Source organism: Rhincodon typus, chromosome 21 (genome assembly GCF_021869965.1).
Source record: "Rhincodon typus isolate 14 chromosome 21, sRhiTyp1.1, whole genome shotgun sequence".
In the NCBI taxonomy this organism is placed as follows: domain Eukaryota; kingdom Metazoa; phylum Chordata; class Chondrichthyes; order Orectolobiformes; family Rhincodontidae; genus Rhincodon; species Rhincodon typus.
Genome location: NC_063352.1, coordinates 36,249 through 56,013, shown reverse-complemented (window position 1 = coordinate 56,013; position 19,765 = coordinate 36,249). Strand labels below are relative to the sequence as shown.

At 43.6% G+C, this 19,765-nt stretch overlaps 1 protein-coding gene across 1 annotated transcript; it reads left to right on the top strand.

The window, feature by feature from the left end:
- Positions 1–752: 752 nt before the first annotated feature.
- LOC109936472 (NADH dehydrogenase [ubiquinone] iron-sulfur protein 8, mitochondrial) lies at positions 753–9,709 on the top strand. The gene is made up of 5 exons (XM_048609581.1): positions 753–1,683; positions 3,497–3,586; positions 3,749–3,921; positions 4,106–4,234; positions 9,506–9,709. Exons 1-5 carry the CDS (start codon positions 1,626–1,628, stop codon positions 9,635–9,637), a joined length of 582 nt encoding a protein of 193 aa, XP_048465538.1. The 5' UTR covers positions 753–1,625; the 3' UTR covers positions 9,638–9,709.
- Positions 9,710–19,765: the final 10,056 nt, after the last annotated feature.

Below are 19,765 nucleotides of genomic sequence, written 5' to 3'. Positions count from 1 at the left end.
AAATTTCAAACCGTACTGGTAAATCCCCTCTGCACCCTCTCAAATCTTTCCAAAATGTGGTGACCAGAATTGATGCAATTCTCCAATCAGGATCTAACAGAACTTTATATAAGTTCAGGGTAACATGCCTGCCTTTCTGCTTAATACTGTCATTTATGAGGCCCAAAGTCTAGTATGCCTTGTAAACTACATTCTCAGTCTATCCTGCCTTCTTCAACAATGAGTGTGCCTGGACCCCCAGATCCCTGCGCATTCTGTAGAACTGTATCATTAACTCTGCATTGCTATCTCTTCTGCCCAAACACAACAGCTCATATTTCTCCGTATTTAATTCCACCAACTACTTGTTTGCCTAATCTGATAGCTTTTTGTGTCTTCTTGCAGATCCTTCATTTCATCCTATTTATCACACTTCCTGATCTGTTATCATCAGCAAGTTTTGAAATTTTATTCTGTATTCAAATATCTAAGTAAGCATCCATTATATTTATTAAAAACAGTGATCTTTAGTGGCAGGTAACAACAGTCTACCACTCCTGGAAAAAAAACAACAATTTACCATCACACACTGTCTTCTGTCCTTAAGCCTATTTTTTATACATGTTTGGCACTTTCTGTCCTTTCACATGAGGCAGAGTTTTGTTAACTAGTGTTTTAATATCCATTGCACTTCTCTCCTTCATCAATATTTTCTTTTATTTCATTAAAAAACATTAAATTAGATTTTTCAAGTGTGATCCACCTTTTACAGTCCATGCTGGCCCTCCTTAATGAGCTCACCTGTCCAAAAGGATAAGAGCAAAATTGGAACAGTACTGGCAAGTGCATCTCTAAGGTTGTAGAGCATCCTGTCTTAGAATTCAAATCTCTCAGAGTTCTAGGCCTGTCCCTACCTCCAGCCCTGCATCCCTATCCCTGTAACTTCTTCCCGCCTTTCCAACTTTCCTTATCCCTGTAACCACCCCCAGCCCTGACAGTCCCCCCTACCTCTGTAACCAACTTCCAGTCTATGCAGCCTTCCAAGATCTCGGCATTCCTCCAGCCTGGCAATTTTAACATCTGATTTCAGTTGTTCCACCTTTGTGGGCTTTACCTTCAGCTGCCTTGGCCCTAGGGTCTGGAATTCCTTCCTTAAACCCATCTATATTTCTCTTTTCCAACTTCTTTGTGATGCTGTTTAAAACTGACCTCTTCAACGGAGCTTTGGTCACTTCTCTAATTTTACCTCATGGGTTGAAGTAAAGTTTTATCCTGTCTAAAATTCCTACCCAAAGGTCAAGAAAAAAATGCATGAATTAAATTCCGTGGATTCAGATCAATTGAAATGATTCAGCATCAAAATCCATCCATTTAGTGGTTTGAGATTCAAGGAAGTTTTGAGTTGATTGGCAGCTCTCTGCCTTTCATTTCGTTCAGAACTTCTGCCCAATGGAGGGGAGTGAGTATAAGGGTGAGGAGGGTGGAGGTGTGGGGGCTGTGTGAGCAGGGGGAGAGGTGGGGTGTGACTGTAAGGAGGATAGAGTGCAGATGAGTCAGAGAGGGAAGGGAAATGTTGCTTTGTCTGTCACCCTTGATGATACTGTTGTTAGTCTGTTTCTGATATTATTTCTTCAGTCACAGGAAGAATGCTGTTCCCAGGATCTTACCATCAGATCAGCACAGCTTGTCCTTTGAGATGTTATAGTGAGTGTTCACTGCATTTTTTTTAACAGTATTTGAAGTGTGTATGTGCCTGCTGTGAGTGCTCAATTTGTGTGTGTTTACCAGCACTGCAGGTAAAGGGGAACTAGTGCATCCTTTATTTTCAGAAAGCATTTGAGAAGATGCCAAATGAAAGGGTGTTACATAAGGAGCTCAGTGGCATTTGGGGTAACATGTTAGCATAAATTGAGAATTTGTTAAGAGAGCAAAAAACGGAGAGTAGGGTATAACATGGTATTTTTTGGAGGGTTGAGCTGAGACAACTGAAATGAAAACTATGTGAATGATTTTTTGTTTTATTCATGAATGGGATGAGGCGTCGCTGGTCAGGCAGCATTTATTTCCCATCCCTAATTGCCCACAGGGCAGTTCAGAGTCAACCACATTGCAGTGGGTCTGGAGTCACAGGTAGGCCAGACCAGGTAAGGATGGCAGTTTCCTTCCCTAAAGGACTTTAGTGAACCAGATGGGTTTTTCCAACAATTGACAATGGGTTCACGGTCAGCATTAGATTCTTAATTCCAGATATTTAATGAATTCAAATTCCACCATCTGCCGTGGAACCCGGGTCCCCAGAACATTGTCTGGGTCTCTAAATTAACAGTCCAGCGAAAATACCACGAGGCCATTGCCGCCTCTGTTGTTGTTCAAAAGAAAGAGTAATGTGTCTAAATTTGCTGGTAGTACAAAGCCAGGTGGAAATGCAAACTGAGAAGTTTGCAAAGAGGCTGCAAAGTGATTAAGTTAAATGACTGGGTATCTCATTTGCAGCTGGAATGTAATATGAGGTTATTCGCTTTTTTTATTCTTTCAGAGGATGTGGGTCACAGTGACGAGACCAACATTTATTGCTTATCCCTACTTGTTCTTGAACTGAATGATTTGCTTGGCCCTTTCAGCGGACAGTAAAGAATCAATATATTGCATGCAGGCGAAACCAGATAAGGATGGCAGATTTCCTTTCCTAAAGATGATTAGTTGATAGAATGGGTTTTTACATCAATGGTTGGTTTCTTGATCACCATTACTGAAACTAATTCCAGATATATTAATGATTCCAGATAATTACCAGCTGCCATGGTGAGATTTGAATCAACGTTCCCTATATATTAGCCTAGGCTTCTGGATTACTTAGTTCAATCACAATACTACTGCACCATTCCTTCCCCATTCACTTTGGTAGGAAGAATCAAAGATGAGAATTTGTTGCTGTTTAATGGATTTTTGACATTACCATTTTGGAAATCTGTGATTTCAAATATATGTTCCAACCTTTGGGACTGGTACAGGCTTTGAAAGTGTTTGCAACTCTCGAGTGAGTGTGAAAGAGAGCAAGAGTAGATTTGCAGAACTCTGCTTTCCTTCCACAGATACTACCAGACTTGCTGAGTTTCTCCAGCAATTTCTGTTTTTGCTTCTGCTTTCAGACCTCCAGCATCCACAGTTCTTTGTGTTATTTTATGAGAACTGAATTAGTTTAGTTACTGAGAATTTTCTGTCTAATATTTCTGAGGTAACAATGATGGAACTGTCCAAGGTCTCTCACTGTGAGTTAGATACTTTTGCAAAGGGTCCTGGGGACCAGGAGAATTGCCAATTAGAAATTCGAACTTACTGGGCAATTCCCATACAGATCAGCACATTGAGACCTGTGTCTCACATTCCCAACACTTAGAACATTTGTCTAGACTGTGATCTGGAAACTGCAAAAACAGGGTATTTGCATATGTGTGTGGATTAGTAGAATTTGTTATGCTCTGTTACACAGTTTACTGGAACTCCTTTCTTCCCACAGAGTATGTAAATATGAAGGAGGAGTCCACTGATATGCGGGCTATGACTGACAGTGCTGCGCAAACCCTATTTTGGACAGAGTTATTTCGAGGTCAGTGGACATTTTCATCAATTTGTTACCTTCTGTGCAGGTCAAAGATCCTAGAGTGCATTGTGAGGACTATCGATGTCTGTCATAGTCTGGGAAATGTTAATCGTTGTTGATCTGTTCCATCATATAACCTCAGTGACTGATGAATTTTGTTCTGTGCAGGGCTTGCAATGACCTTGAGCTACTTGTTTCGGGAGCCAGCAACCATTAACTACCCATTTGAAAAAGGGCCCCTGAGCCCTCGGTTTCGAGGCGAGCATGCACTGCGAAGATATCCTTCAGGCGAGGAACGTTGCATTGCTTGTAAACTGTGTGAGGCTGTCTGTCCGGCTCAGGTGACGTTGTGACTTGTGTGAAATGGTCTATATTGTTGTTGTTGTCACACTGTTCCTATTTACACTCCTGTGACTTTTTTTCTTTGCTGTCCTCTTTGCAATGGCCACCTCACCCTCCGCTCGTTAGCTGCCTCCTGCGCCATTGTCCTTTCCTCACATTCTCTTTCTGTCCGTCCCTTTTCAGGCCATTACAATTGAGGCAGAGCCAAGGGCTGATGGAAGTCGGCGCACAACGCGTTATGACATTGATATGACAAAGTGCATTTACTGTGGTTTCTGTCAGGAGGCTTGTCCAGTTGATGCAATTGTAGAGGTATGTGCGAAGACACACTATGGAATCTCTCTTGGAACCTTTCACTGCATTATAGAGTTGCTATAGCATACAATGAGGTGTTGGGGTAAACCCTAAAATCTAGCAGACCATAGGGCTACTCTGTCATTAGAAAGAGAGAGAACTCGTGGTGATTTAACCTGAGAGTCACTTTCATCTCGGCAGAAATTGAACCCACACTCTGCATTGCAAATCAACCCTCCAGTCAATTGAACTAACCATTAATGGTATTGTCACTGACCAGTAATCCAGGGACATGGGTTCAAAGCCCACCATGGCAGATGGTCAAACTTAGATTCATAAAATACATTGAATTAATAAAGCTGGACTTGAAAGCTGCTCTAATGGTTACCATGAAACCATTGTTGCTTAATTGTAAAAAGATATGTGATACACTAATGTCCTTTCGAGAAGGAAGTCTGTCACCCTACATGTGACTTGACCCATAACATTGAAGTTGTCTCTTGAAAGTCTTAGCAAACCACTCAGGTGTATTATACCACAAAGACTAATAAAAGGAGTTAAAGTGGTGAGGGAGCCAACAAGAAAAATAAACTACATGACATTAGAACTAGGTTTTGTTGTCACATGTAAAGTATAGGAGTACAGTGAAAAGTGTACAAAATCACCATACTTCGCCATCTTCAGTACAAAGCCCAAAGTTTTGGAAAAAAACATCTTAGATGCAAAAACCGAAACAACCAGCTAAGATACAAAAACCAGAATTTAAAAGAAATGCAGAAAAAAAGAGCCAAGAAGAAAGAGGGGAGCATCCAGATATAACAGTCATGTCTCCGTAAGGGAAGTGGGTCTTCCTCCCCAAAGCCTCGAGTCTCAGTGCCGCTGCCAGCTCAGGCCCTCGGAACTGGACACAGGCGCAGGCCCTCAGAACTCATCCTCACTTATCTGTATATCACAGATTTATTTGTCTGTGACAGTAAGGATAGGAGTGACCACCACACAGTTATTCCACAACCAGTGGATCAGGTCAAAGCACTATAGTACCGCTACCTTCAATTGTGAATGATAGTGATGCATTAAACATCTAACAGGACATGGAGGTTCCATAAATATCCCACATTCAATGATTGGGGATCCTAGCAGATCAGTGCATAAAATAAGGCTGAAGTATTTACATCCATCTTAAGCCACAAGTACCCAGTGGATGATCCATTTCAGCCTCCACTAGAGGTCCCAACTGGCATCTCGGATACCAGTCTTCAGCCAATTTGATTCACTTCAGGTAGTATCACAAAATGGCTGGAATGCAAGATACTGTGGACCCTTTTTTTTTTTAATTCATTCACGGGATGAGGGAGTCACTGGCTAGGCAACATTAATTGCCCAGAGGGCAGTTGAGAGTCAACCACATTGATGTGGGTCAGGAGTCACGTGTAGGCCAGACCAGGTATGGACGGTAGTTTCCTTCCCTAAAGAACGTTAGCGAACCAGATGGGTTTTTCTGACAATTAACAATGGATTCGTGGTCATCATTAGACTCTTAATTCCAAATATTTATTGACAACATTCTCACAAAAGTACTGAAGATGTGCTCTAGAACCAGATGCATTTCTAACCAAGCTGTTCCAGTATACCTACAGCACTGATAACTACCCAACAATATGGAAAATTACTCCAACCTGGCCATTTACCACTCAGTCAGTTGACTCTCGATCAGCAGAATGGTGGAAGGGATTGTCAACAGTGGCACTTACTCAGCAATAACCTGCTCACTGATGTTTCAGTTCCGTTAGGAACAAAATTTCTGACCTCATTACAGCCTTGGTTCAAACATAGACAAAGGAGCTGAATTTCAGAGCTGAGGTGGAAGTGACAGCCCTTGACATTAAAGCAGCATTTAACCAAGTATGACATTAAGGAGCAAAACTAGAGTCAATGGGAATGGGAAAATGCCATTGTTTGGAGTCATACCTAATACAAAGGAGGATTGTTGTGGTTGTTGGAGGTCAGACATCTCAGTTCCAGGATATAACTGCACAAGTTCCTTGGGGTAGTATCCAGAGCTCAACCGTTTTTTGTAATTGTTCATGGAATGTGGGTGTCACTGGCTAAGCCAGCTTTTATAGCCCATCTCACATTTACCCAGAGGGCCTTTAAGTGTCAACCATATTGCAGTGAATCTGGAGTCACATAGGCCAGACTGAATTCCAGTAAACCAGCTGAGTTTTCACCATGTTTGACAGTTCTAAGGCCAACATTAGGCTAGCTTTTTACTGAATTTACATTTCACCTGCCATGGTGAGATTCAAACCCATGACAAAAACTTTAGCCTTGGCTTCTGGATTACTGGCCCAGTGACATAGAACATAGAACATTACAGCGCAGTACAGGCCCTTTGGCCCTCAATGTTGCGCCAATCTGTGAAACCAATCTGAAGCCCATCTAACCTAAACTATTCCATTATCATCCATATGTTTATCCAATGACCATTTAAATGCCCTTAAAGTTGGCGAGTCTACTACTTTTGCAGGCAGGGCATTCCATGCCCTTACTACTGTCTGAGTAAAGAACCTACCTCTGACATCTGTCCTATATCTATCACCCCTCAATTTAAAGCTATGTCCCCTCGTGCTAGCCATCACCATCCGAGGAAAAAGGCTCCCACTGTCCACCCTATCTAATTCTCTGGTCATCTTGTATGTCTCTATTAAGTCACCTCTTAACCTTCTTCTCTCTAACGAAAACAGCCTCAAGTCCCTCAGCCTTTCCTCATAAGACCTTCCCTCCATACCAGGCAACGTCCTGGTAAATCTCCTCTGCACCCTTTCCAATGCTTCCACATCCTTCCTATAATGCGGTGACCAGAACTGTACGCAATACTCCAAGTGCGGCCGCACCAGAGTTTTGTAAAGCTGCAACATGACCTCATGGCTCCGAAATTCAATCCCTCTACCAATAAAACCTAAACACACCATACGCCTTCTTAACAACCCTATCAACCTGGGTGGCAACTTTCAGTGATCTATGCACATGGACACCGAGATCTCTCTGTTCATCCACACTACCAAGAATCTTACCATTAGCCCAGTACTCTGTATTCCTGTTACTCCTTCCAAAGTGAATCACCTCACACTTTTCCGCATTAAACTCCATTTGCCACCTCTCAGCCCAGCTCTGCAGCTTATCTATGTCCCTCTGTAACCTGCAACGTCCTTCCGCACTATCCACAACTCCACCGACTTTGGTGTCATCCACAAATTTACTAACCCATCCTTCTACGCCCTCATCCAGGTCATTTATAAAAATGACAAACAGCAGTGGCCCCAAAACAGATCCTTGAGGTACACCACTAGTAACTGAACTCCAGGATGAACATTTCCCATCAACCACCACCCTCTGTCTTACAGCTAGCCAATTTCTGATCCAAACTGCTAAATCACCCTCAATCCCATGCCGCCGTATTTTCTGCAATAGCCTACCATGAGGAACCTTATCAAATGCTTTACTGAAATCCATATACACCACATCAACCACTTTACCCTCATCCACCTGTTTGGTCACCTTCTCAAAGAACTCAATAAGGTTTGTGAGGCACGACCTACCCTTCACAAAACCATGTTGACTATCCCTACTCAAATTATTCCTTTCTAGATGATTATAAATCCCATCTCTTATAATCCTTTCCAACACTTTACCCACAACCAAAGTAAGGCTCACTGGTCTATAATTACCAGGGTTGTCTCTACTCTCCTTCTCGAACAAGGGGACAACATTTGCTAGTCTCCAGTCTTCTGACACTATTCCTGTAGACAATGACAACATAAAGATCAAAGCCAAAGGCTCTTCAATCTCCTCTCTAGCTTCCCAGAGAATCCTAGGATAAATCCCATCCGGCCCAGGGGACTTATCTATTTTCACCCGTTCCAGAATTGCTAACACCTCCTCCTTATGAACCTCAATCCCGTCTAGTCTAAATACCACAATGCCACCATTTCCCTTGTGCTTCATCAATGACCATCCTTCTATTGTAAGGTCAGAAGTGGGTTACTTGCTGATGATTGCGTATGTTCAGCACCATGTGCAACTATTTTAAATTTGCAATTATTTTCTCTACATGATTATCCAATTCATTTTTGAATGCCATTATTGAACCTGCCTCCACACCACACTCGGGTGTCAACCGCATTGAAGATCCTAATCACTTTGCTACATGTGAAGGATTTTCCCTATGCCTCTATTAATCCTTTAGTAAATTGGCTTAAATCTGTATCCTCTGGTTCTCATTCTTACCACTAACAAGTACTGTTTCTTTTTATCTATCCTGTCTAGAGTCTTTGATTTTGGATGCCTCTCAAATCTTTCCTTGAACATCTCTTATTCTCATGATTAAAAGAAACCCTGTCCTCAGAATCATTCTCTTTACTACATCCTCATCTTTCTTAAAATCTGGTGGCCTGAATTGGACACTTGCATCGGTTTTGAGGTTAAATCAGTATTTCATTGTAATTTTGTTGCTTTTATTATTCTATGCCTGTGTTGTATTTATAAAGCCTACAATCCTATAAATTTATTAAACAGAAGCATTTAAATAGCAGGAATAAATCAAGCCTGCTGTGCAAATCAGTGAGATTGTGGCTAAACTTCTAACTCGGTTCCTTTTTGCTGCCTGTTCCCCATATCCCAATTCCCTAGGAGATAAGAAATCTATCTCCCTACACAAATGGAAATCCCTTTTGTGCTACTTGTCTGTCCTTGAGAGAACACAATGTAATTGGCTGTCATGGCGCAAACAAGCTATATCACCCATGAAATGAATGAATGAATGAATGGGTGATGTACTGGGAGATATTGGATATGTTACCTGCCCCCCATTTGGAAAACTCCAGACAATGATATTTAGTGTTGCTGTGACTTTACAACCTTTACTGTCCTCTCCCTGAGATGGTGCTCCAGATTGCATTGAAGGAGGTGGCACAATTCTGTAAACATCTGAATGAATGTGCATCACCTTCAGCATTGCTCCTGTTTCGTTTGGAGGTAAGAGAAGAGCTCTTGACAGACCTGTAGTTTGTAGCATCATCTGTGAAGACTCAACATTTCCTTCTTCCTGTTTGCAGAGTTTGCTGTCTGCAGCCTCTGAAGTGTTTATTTGTCAAGTTACAGAACCAGAGGCACTGTAATAATTGGAAATATCATGAGATCTCAACACAATTTGCCCTTGCAACTAATCCACGATTGTTCAGTGACTGTTAAATTTACCTTCTTTCATGGTGACATGCTTTATCTTGACAGGGCCCTAACTTTGAGTTCTCCACTGAAACACATGAGGAATTGCTGTATAACAAGGAGAAACTTCTGAACAATGGGGACAAGTGGGAAGCAGAGATCGGAGCCAATATCCAGGCTGATTACCTGTATCGCTGATTGTGCCGCAGGCTGACTGTAGCACTAACATCTCCCTTGATGTGTGTGAATAAATGTGACTTTTCAAACCAATCAGAGGTGCGTTTCTTTAAACATTGGTCAGTTGTCCTGATCTCCATCGGAAGTTTATCTCTCTGGTTCGGAGCTGAGCAGCAGAGAAATGTCATTAGCTTGTAAACTGCTGTTTCCTGGATCACTGGTACCTCCTGGTCTTTTGCCCTGTTTCCACTTCAGCTTCAGAATGGCAATGGCAGATTGGTGGCCAATGCATCAGAAAGGTAAGGATATTTTTAGTGAGTTAAATATATCCATATTTAAAAATCCAAAGGACTAACAAAATAGCAGCTTATTATGAGCAATTTTCAGAAATTTACCAAATTTTGCCTGCCAGCATTTCACCTTGAAACTGAACCCAAAATAAAACCTTGAAATCCAACATAGGCACAATGAGTGACCACTTCATTAGTCTTGCCAATAGATGGCAGAAGCAGTTCAACAACAGAATGAAATGGTTCAGACCAAAATTTCAATGAATTAGTCGCTTGTGAGCTGCTATTCAATTATGCATAATGTTTCGAGGCTGACAAGCTAGGAACCAACTGTATTCTTTGGAACCAGCATTTAATTCATACAAAGCCTTATAATGTTGGTAACCCAAAGTCTTTCCCATTGAAATATCTGCTCATGTTAATGGGCCAGTTAGGAACCCAGGATGTGATGTCTGCTCCCGCCTCACCAGAAAAGATAAACTCCCACATCTGCAATGATCTGTTCTAAATTGTAACTAGACTTTTCCGGTCCCTTTGAAAATGCTGTAATGCTATCTGGCAGGTTTGCCAATGAATCCAGAATCTCGGTGTGAATATACACCAGCATTCTCATGTAGGCCATTCCATTATAGTACTTACCAGAATCCCCTGTTGGAGAACTCGTCTGTTGACTCACCACCCCCCCCGCCAGCCACCAAGTGAGGGACATGTGCTCTCGTTAACCCCCCCACCCCTGACCTACCTGTAGACTGCTGGTGACTGGCCAAATGCTTCTGTCCTCTTCAGCATGATCCGCGAGGGTTTTCTCGCTCCCACAGAAACGTGCCATATCTCCTCTTGACCTCTTTGATTCAGGTTTCTTGATTTGCAAGTAAGAGCTACAGAGATCTTTCTTTGCTCCAGTGCTCCATTTCCCTTCTCTCCAACTGCAGCACTGAGAGTGAGATGCAGCCTCTTTTGATTTAGCGTCTCGCATACTGTTTGTCCTGGTATGAGCATGAAACCAGCTAGAAACATGGATCATACTACGTTGAATCCAGAGAATGTAACAGATGCTTCACTGTTGGAATTTCATTGGCCAGAATTTTCCTCTTTGAAATACCTTCATATGTTAGTGAACAATTAATCCAAGATGTGAGATTGTTTGCAATAAGTAAGAAAGTACAAATCTGGGGAGGGGATTTTGCCAATCATTTCCAGAAATGGCAGAATTCTAGTGTTATTAAGAAATGTGAGTTAAGCAGTAGTATCAACTTTTAAAAATTTAACAATGGAAGTGCAACTTGGAAATTAAGGGAGTGGTCTTTGTCAGAGTCTACTAATTTAAATTAGAGGGAGCAGAGGTACTGATGTTTGGAAGTTATTGGTGTTGAAATAAACTGTTAAAAGGATGAAGTGTGGAAGATGAGGACACCACATCAGAAAAGTGGGAGTCAGTGTATCAGAGATAGGCCTAGTTCTGATCAAAACCGAATGTTAGTGAACTATTCAATAACCAGGACTCTTACTCAACATTACCATGCCATTTAAAACAAGATGTTTATCACTGAAACAACAAAGTAGTGTGGGGACATAGTCTGATTATTCTGTTGTGAATGGTATTGGCATGTGTGTACAGTTAATGGGAGGGAGACACTCCATGGACATTCAAAGCTTATGAGAATGCCAGAATTAGGCCTTAGGATTGGGAGCAATTTATGACCCAGTAAAGGAGGACCAATTTGCAACTCCTCAGATACTGAAGCAGTCCACGTTCGAATGCAACAAGATCTTGATAATATCAAGGCTCAGGCTGACAAGTAGCAAATAACATTCACACCACACAAATGCCAGCCAATGACCATCTTCAAATAGAGACAATCTAACCATCATTCCTTGATATTCAATGGCCTTGATTTTGAGTGGTGCGAGAAGTGGGAGTGCAAGCCAGGGGGCAGCCAGGAAGGTAAGGTTTTCCTTATAAAAACTTACCTTGAGAGTCAGCGGCCTTCTTGATTTCAGCAGCGGGAGAGGTGAGAGTGCGAGCCGGGAAGTGAACTATTATATTCGGGCATTGGCTAAACCGGAAACACTACACGTATAGTGTCTTCCACCCATGCTCCTCCTCTAACCAAAAAAAAAAGACTGTGTGGGGGGTCGGTAAGGTAAGGTTTATTTTCTTTGTTATTTTGGCAATCTAGAGTAGAGGCAATGGAAGCTAGGGCAGTTGCATGCTCCTCTCGCAGGATGTGGGAGGTAAGGGTCACCACTAGTGTCCCTTCTGACTTCACCTGCGAGAAGTGCACCCAACTCCAGCTCCTCACAGACCGCGTTAGGGAACTGGAGCTGGATGAACTCCAGATCATTCGGGAGGCTGAGGGGGTGATAGAGAGGAGTTATAGGGAGGTGGTCACACCCAACATACAGGACAAAGGTAGCTGGGTGACTGTCAGGAGAGGGAAAGGGAATAGGCAGACAGTGCAGGGATACCCTGTGACCGTTCCCCTCAACAATAAGTGTAGCACTTTGGATACCATTGGGGTGGGGGGGAGGTGTTACCTACCCGGGGAAAGCCATAGCGGACAGGTCTCTGGCGCTGAGTTTGGCTCTGTGGCTCAGAAGGGAAGGGGGGAGAAAAGGAGAGCAACAGTGACAGGAGATTCAATGGTTAGGGAAACAGACAGGAGATTCTGTGGTACTGAGCGAGGCTGCTGGGTGCCAGGGTTGGGGATGTCTCGGATCGGGCCTTCAGGATTCTTAAAGGGGTGGGAGAGCAGCCAGAAGTCGTGGTACAAATCGGTACCAATGACATACCTAGGAAATGAGTTGAGGACCTGAAAAGTGAATATAGGGAGTTAGGATGGAAGCTGAAAGCCAGGACAAGTGGAGTAGTAATTGAGATAATCCTGAGGGATTACTACTGGTGCCATGGGCTAGTGAGGCCAAAAATAGACAGCGAGTGCAAGTGAACACGTGGCTACGGAACTGGTGTAGGAGGGAGGGCTTCAGATTTGTGGATCATTGGGATCCTTCTGGGGAAGGTGGGACCTGTACAGGAAGGACGGGGTGCACCTGAACTACAGGGGCACTAATATCCTGGGCGGGAGGTTTGCTAGAGCTCTTCGGGAGGGTCTAAACTAGTTTGACAGGGGGATGGGAACCGGAGCTACAGATCAGAGGATGGGGTAGCCAGTGTAAAGATAGATAGAGTAAGCACAGAATCTGTGAGGAAGGATATGCAGTTGATAGGGAAAAGTGGCAGTCAGTGCAACGGGTTGAGCTGTGTCTACTTCAATGCAAGAAGTGTCAGGAATAAGGGTGATGAACTTAGAGCATGGATCAGGACTTGGAACTATGGGATAACACAGGGACAGGAATGGTTGTTGGAAGCTCCAGGGTATAGATGTTAAAAAAGAAATAGGGAGGGAGGTAAAAGAGGTGGGGGAGTGGCATTGCTAATCAGGGATGGTATCACAGCTGCAGAAAGGGAGGTCATGGAGGAGAGTTTGTCCACTGAGTCAGTATGGGTGCAAGTCAGAAACACAAAAGGAGCAGTCACTTTATTGGGAGTTTTCTATAGACCCCCTAATAGCAACAGAGGTGCTGAGGAACAGGTTGGGAGACAGATTTTGGAAAGGTGAAGAAGTAATAGGGTTGTTGTCATGGATGAGTTCAACTTCCCTAATATAGACTGGAACCTCTGAAGTGCAAGTAGTTTGGATGGAGCAGATTTTGTCAGGTGTGTCCAGGAAGGATTTCCGACTCAATATGTAGATAGGCCGACAAGAGGGGAGGCCATATTGGATTTGGTGCTTGGAAACGAACCAGGCCAGGTGTCAGATCTCTCAGTGGGAGAGCATTTCAGTGATCGTGATCACAACTCCCTGACCTTTACTATAGTCATGGAGAAGGATAGGAGCAGATGGTATGGGAAAGTATTTAATTGGGGGAGAGGGAATTACAATGCTATTAGGCAAGAACTTCGGAGCATCAGTTGGGATCAGATGTTCTCAGGGAAATGCATGATAGAAATGTGGAGGTTGTTTAGGGAGCAGTTGCTACAGGTACTGGGTAAGTTTGTCCCACTGAGGCAAAGAAAGGATGGTAAGGTGAAGGAACCCTGGATGAATAGACATGTGGAACACCTAGTCAAGAGGAAGAAGGAAGCTTACTTAAGGTTGAGGAAGCAAGGATTGGACAGGGCTCTAGAGGTCTACTAGGTAGCTGGGAAGGAACTGAAGAATGGACTTAGGAGAGTTAGAAGGGGATGTGAGAAAACCTTGGCAGGTAGGATCAAGGAAAACCCCAAGGCTTTCTATACTTATGTGAGGAAAAAGAGGATGGCCAGAGTGAGGGTAGGGCCAATCAGGGATGGTGGAGGGAACTTGTGCACGGAGCCAGAGGAGGTAGGGGAGGTTCTTAATGAATACTTTGCTTCATTATTCACCGTGAGAGGGACCTTGACGTTTGTGAGGACAGCATGAAACAGGCAGATATGCTCGAACAGGTTGATGTTAGGAAGGAGGATGTGCTAGAAATTTTGAAAATGCAGCTATTAGATAGGCATATGGATGATAGTATAAGGTAGGGGTGGAGGTTATATAGACCTTAGGATTAGGATAAAAGTTCGGCACAACATCGTGGGCTGAAGGTCCTGTACTGTGCTATATTGTTCTATGTTCTATAAGTCCCCTGGGCCAGACAGGATATATCCAAGGTTATTACAGAGAGTGAGGGAAGAGATTGCTGCCCCTTTGGCAATGATCTTTGCGTCCTCAGTGTCCACTGGAGTAGTACCAGATGATTGGAGGGTGGCAAATGTAATTCCCTTGTTCAAGAAAGGGAAATGGGATAATTCTGGGAATTACAGATCAGTGAGTCTTACTTCAGTGGTAGGCAAATTACTGGAGAGGATTCTGAGAGATAGTATTTATGATTATTTGGAAAAGCACAGTTTGATTAGAAATAGTCAGCATAGCTTTTTGAGGAGCAGGTCATGCCTCACAAGCCTTGTTGAATTATTTGAGAATGTGACAAAACACATCGATGAAGGTAGATTTTAGCAAGGCATTCAATAAGGTTGCACATGGTAGGCTCATTCAGAAAGTAAGGAGGCATGGGAGTCAGGGAAATTTGGCTGTCTGGATACAGAACTGGCTGCCCAACAGAAGACAGAGGGTGGTAGTAGATGGAAAGTATTCAGCCTGGAGCTCGGTGACCAGTGGTGTTCTGCAGGGATCTGTTCTGGGACCTCTGCTATTTGTGATCTTTATAAATGACTTGAATGAGGAAGTAGAAGGGTGGGTTAGTGAATTTGCCGATGACACGAAGTGGAGTTGTGGACAGCATGAAGGGTTGTTCTAGGTTACACTGGGACATTGACAAGATGCAGAGCTGGGCAAAGAAGTGGCAGATGGAATTCAACCCAGAAAACTGTGAAGTGATTCATTTTGGAAGGTCGATTTTGAATGCAGAATACAGGGTTAATGGCAGGATTCTCGGCAGTGTGGAGGAACAGAGGGATCTTGGGGTCCACGTCCATAGATCCCTCAAAGTTGCTACCCAAGTTGACAGGGTTGTAAAGAAGACGTATGGTGTGTTGGCTTTCATTGGCAGGGGAATTGAGTTTAAGAGCCGTGAGGTTATGCTGCAGCTCTATAAAACTAGTTAGACCACACTTGGAAGCTTTAGAGAGGGTGCAGAGGAGATTTTCCAGGATGCTGCCTGGACTGGAGGGCAGGTCTTATGTGGAAAGGTTGCGGGAGCTAGGGCTTTTTTCATTGGAGCGAAGAAGGATGAGAGGTGACTTGATAGAAGTTTACAAGATGGTGAGAGGCATAGATAGAGTGGATAGTCAGAGACTTTTTCCCAGGGCGGAAATGACTATTATGAAAGGACATAATTTTAAGGTGATTGGCAGAAGGTATAAGGGAGATGTCGGAGGTAGGTTCTTCACACAGAGAGTGGTGGGTATGTGGAATGCGCTGCCAGCAGTAGTAGTGGAGTCAGATACTTTAGAGACTTTTAAATGACTCTTGGATAGGCACACGGAGGATAGTGAAATGTAGGGTATGCAGGATAGATTGATCTTAGTAGGATAATAGGTCGGTACGACATTGTGGGCCAAAGGCCCTGTACTGTGCTGTACTGTTCTATGTTCTATGTGCTTAAAAGTTTCTATGGGTAATAGAATGTTGGTCCTGGAGAGACTAAGTCTGAGGAATTAAAAATAGAAAGCAAGGAGATGACAGATAAATTGAACAGATATTTTGCTTAAGTCTTCACTGTACAGGAGACAAGTAACATCCCAGAAATAGTACACAACAGGAAATGTAAGGAATGAAAAAACTAAAGAAAATTACAAAAACCAGGGAAGTGGTGTGTACAGTTTGTTGGAATTGCATTAACTAATCCCCAAGTCCAACTGGACTTCATCATTAAGTCTTAAAAGAAGTGGCCAGTGGGATAATTGATGTGCTCATTTTAGTTTTCCAAAATTCCTTAGATAAGAGAGATGTTTCATTACATTGGAAATTACCTAATTCCTTTATTCAAAATGGGAGGTATAAACAAAGTCTTGAATATTGTAAGGCAGACATTGACAGGCTTTTGATTACTTTGAGAGTGTTGAACAGCTCATTTGCTGGTATGGATTCTTTCTTCTGACTGAACCTGACTCTGCATCTCTCTCCCTGGATATAAAAGCTCAACTTATTAAACACCTCTGCAATCATCTCACCAGCTAGCTTTTCTAGTCATTTAGCTTATTGGCTTATTAGAAAAGCTGTTTTGACCCACTGCTAAAAAGAAGTACTTCTGACCCTTCAAAAGATGGAAAATCAAAAGCCTATTTACTTCTAATTCAGAGCTCAGTTCTCAAATAATAATAGTATTTGATATACCTTCCTCACATTCTGCCCCACTGGTCCATTTACCTTCTCTCCGATTGCATCACTGAGAGTAAGAGCAGCCTCTTTTGATTCAGGTCAACTTCCCTTTGAGAGGTGGAGTCGAGCTGGAACATGAGTGCCTTGCATGCTGTTTGTCCTGGTGTGAGCATGAAAATAGCTAGAAACTTGGATCATGATGCTTTGAATGCAGAGAATACAACAGATGTTTCACTGATGGAGACGAAATAAACATTTTCATCCAACCAATCAACCTGGACAGAGGTCATAAATGAACATTCTTTTGTCTTATATGATGAAGACAGGTACAAGAATACCGGATCTCATAGAGAATAACAATTTACACTGCAGGAGGAAAGAGTACTGGTTTGTGGAAGTCAGCTCTGACTGGTCGAGGTAGAGAATGCACCAGCTTTCGCCAATACCCTAACAGCTGCAGCAAGGTGCCTAATGTTTAAACACCGTCCCCCTTGTAATAAAGGTCAACATTGCATTTGCCTTCCTAATGACTTGTTGTACCTGTATGCTAATATTTTATGATTCATGTACAAGGCACAGTTCCCTGTGTATCATAACATTCTACAGTTTTCTCCATTTTCAGTTGTTTCAGCGGCGGGAGTCCGGGAGGAAGCGCGAGGGCAACCTGGGAAGGTAAGCTTTTCGATTATAAAAGTCTTATCTCGCGTGACTCCATTTTTGGAGTGAGTAAGTGAGGTAATATATATATTTTTTAATAGCGTTAGGGAACTGGAGCTGGAGCTGGATGAACTTCGGATCATTCGGGAGGCTGAGGGGGTAATTGAGAGGAGTTACAGGGAGGTAGTCACACCTCAGGTACAGGAAAAATGTAGATGGGTTACAGTCAGGGGACAGAAAGGGAACAGGCAGACAGTGCAGGGATCCCCTGTGGCCGTTCCCCTCAAAAACAAGTATACTGTTTTGGATACTATTGCCGGGGATGACTTACCAGGGGTAAGCCATGGGGTACAGGTCTCTGGCACAGAGTCTGTCCCTGTTGCTCAGAAGGGAAGGGGGGAGAGGAGGAGAGCATTAATCATTGGGGACTCCATAGTTAGGGGGACAGATAGGAGATTCTGTGGGAACGAGAGAGACTCTCGGTTGGTGTGTTGCCTCCCAGGTGCCAGGGTCAGTGATGTCTCGGATCGTGTTTTCGGGATCCTTAAGGGGGAGGGGGAGCAGCCCCAAGTCGTGGTCCACAAAGGCACCAACGACATAGGTAGGAAAAGGGATGGGGATGTAAGGCAGAAATTCAAGGAGCTAGGGTGGAAGCTTAGAGCTAGAACAAACAGAGTTGTTATCTCTGGTTTGTTACCCGTGCCACGTGCTAGCGAGGCGAGGAATAGGGAGAGAGAGCAGTTGAACACGTGGCTACAGGGATGGTGCAGGAGGGAGGGAGGGATTCAGATACCTGGATAATTGGGGCTCATTCTGGGGTAGGTGGGACCTCTACAAACGGGATGGTCTACACCTGAACCAGAGGGGTACCAATATCCTGGGGGGCAAATTTGCTAATGCTCTTCGGGAGGGTTTAAACTAATTCAGCAGGGGGATGGGAACCTGAATTGTAGCTCCAGTGTACAGGGGGTTGAGAGTAGTGAGGTCATGAATAAGGTTTCAAGGTTGCAGGAGTGTACCGGCAGGCAGGAAGGTGGTTTGAAGTGTGTCTACTTCAATGCCAGGAGCATCCGGAATAAGGTGGGTGAACTTGCAGCATGGGTTGGTACCTGGGACTTTGATGCTGTGGCCATTTCGGAGACATGGATAGAGCAGGGACAGGAATGGTTGTTGCAGGTTCCGGGGTTTAGATGTTTCAGTAAGATCAGGGAAGGTGATAAAAGAGGGGGAGGTGTGGCATTGTTAGTCAAGGACCGTATTACGGTGGCAGAAAGGACGTTTGATGAGGACTCGTCTACTGAGGTAGTATGGACTGAGGTTAGAAACAGGAAAGGAGAGGTCACCCTGTTGGGAGTTTTCTATAGGCCTCCGAAAAGTTCCAGAGATGTAGAGGAAAGGATTCCAAAGCTGATTCTGGATAGGAGCGAAAGTAACAGGGTAGTTGTTATGGGGGACTTTAACTTTCCAAATATTGACTGGAAACGCTATAGTTCGAGTACTTTAGATGGGTCATTTTTTGTCCAATGTGAACAGGTGGGTTTCCTGACACAGTATGTAGATAGGCCAAGTAGGTGAGCACTTTGGTGATAGTGACCACAATTCGGTTACGTTTACTTTAGCGATGGAAAGGGATAGGTATATACCGCAGGGCAAGAGTTATAGCTGGGGGAAAGGCAATTATGAGGCGAGTAGGCAAGATTTAGGATGCATAGAACGGAGAAGGAAACTGCAGGGGCTGGGCACAATTGAAATGTGGAGCTTGTTCAAGGAACAGCTACTGCGTGTCCTTGAGAAGTATGTACCTGTCAGGCAGGGAGGAAGTGGTCGAGCGAGGGAACCGTGGTTTACGAAAGAAATTGAATCTCTTGTCAAGAGGAAGAAGGAAGCTTATGGAGAGATGAGGCGTGAAGGCTCAGTTTGGGCGCTTGAGAGTTACACGTTAGCGAGGAAGGACCTCAAAAGAGAGCTAAGAAGAGCCAGGAGGGGACATGAGAAGTCTTTAGCAGGTAGGATCAAGGAAAACCCTAAAGCTTTCTATAGGTATGTCAGGAATAAAAGAATGACTAGAGTAAGATTGGGGCCAGTCAAGGACAGTAGTGGGAAGTTGTTCGTGCAGTCTGAAGAGATAGGAGAGGCGCTAAATGAATATTTTTCGGCAGTATTCACATAGGAACAAGACAATGTTGTGGAGGAGAATACTGAGATACAGGCTATTAGACTAGACGGGATTGAGGTTCATAAGGAGGAGGTGTTAGCAATTCTGGAAGGTGTGAAAATAGATAAGTCCCCTGGGCCGGATGGGATTTATCCTAGGATTCTCTGGGAAGCTAGGGAGG

Bases quoted from the DNA above. Each gene is read 5' to 3' on its own strand.
- LOC109936472 (XM_048609581.1), top strand. From the start codon at position 1,626: ATGCTGTTCCCAGGATCTTACCATCAGATCAGCACAGCTTGTCCTTTG. The intron at 3,587-3,748 runs GTCAGTGGACAT...TGTTCTGTGCAG, and splicing joins TTGGACAGAGTTATTTCGAG to GGCTTGCAATGACCTTGAGC. The intron at 3,922-4,105 runs GTGACGTTGTGA...GTCCCTTTTCAG, and splicing joins AGGCTGTCTGTCCGGCTCAG to GCCATTACAATTGAGGCAGA.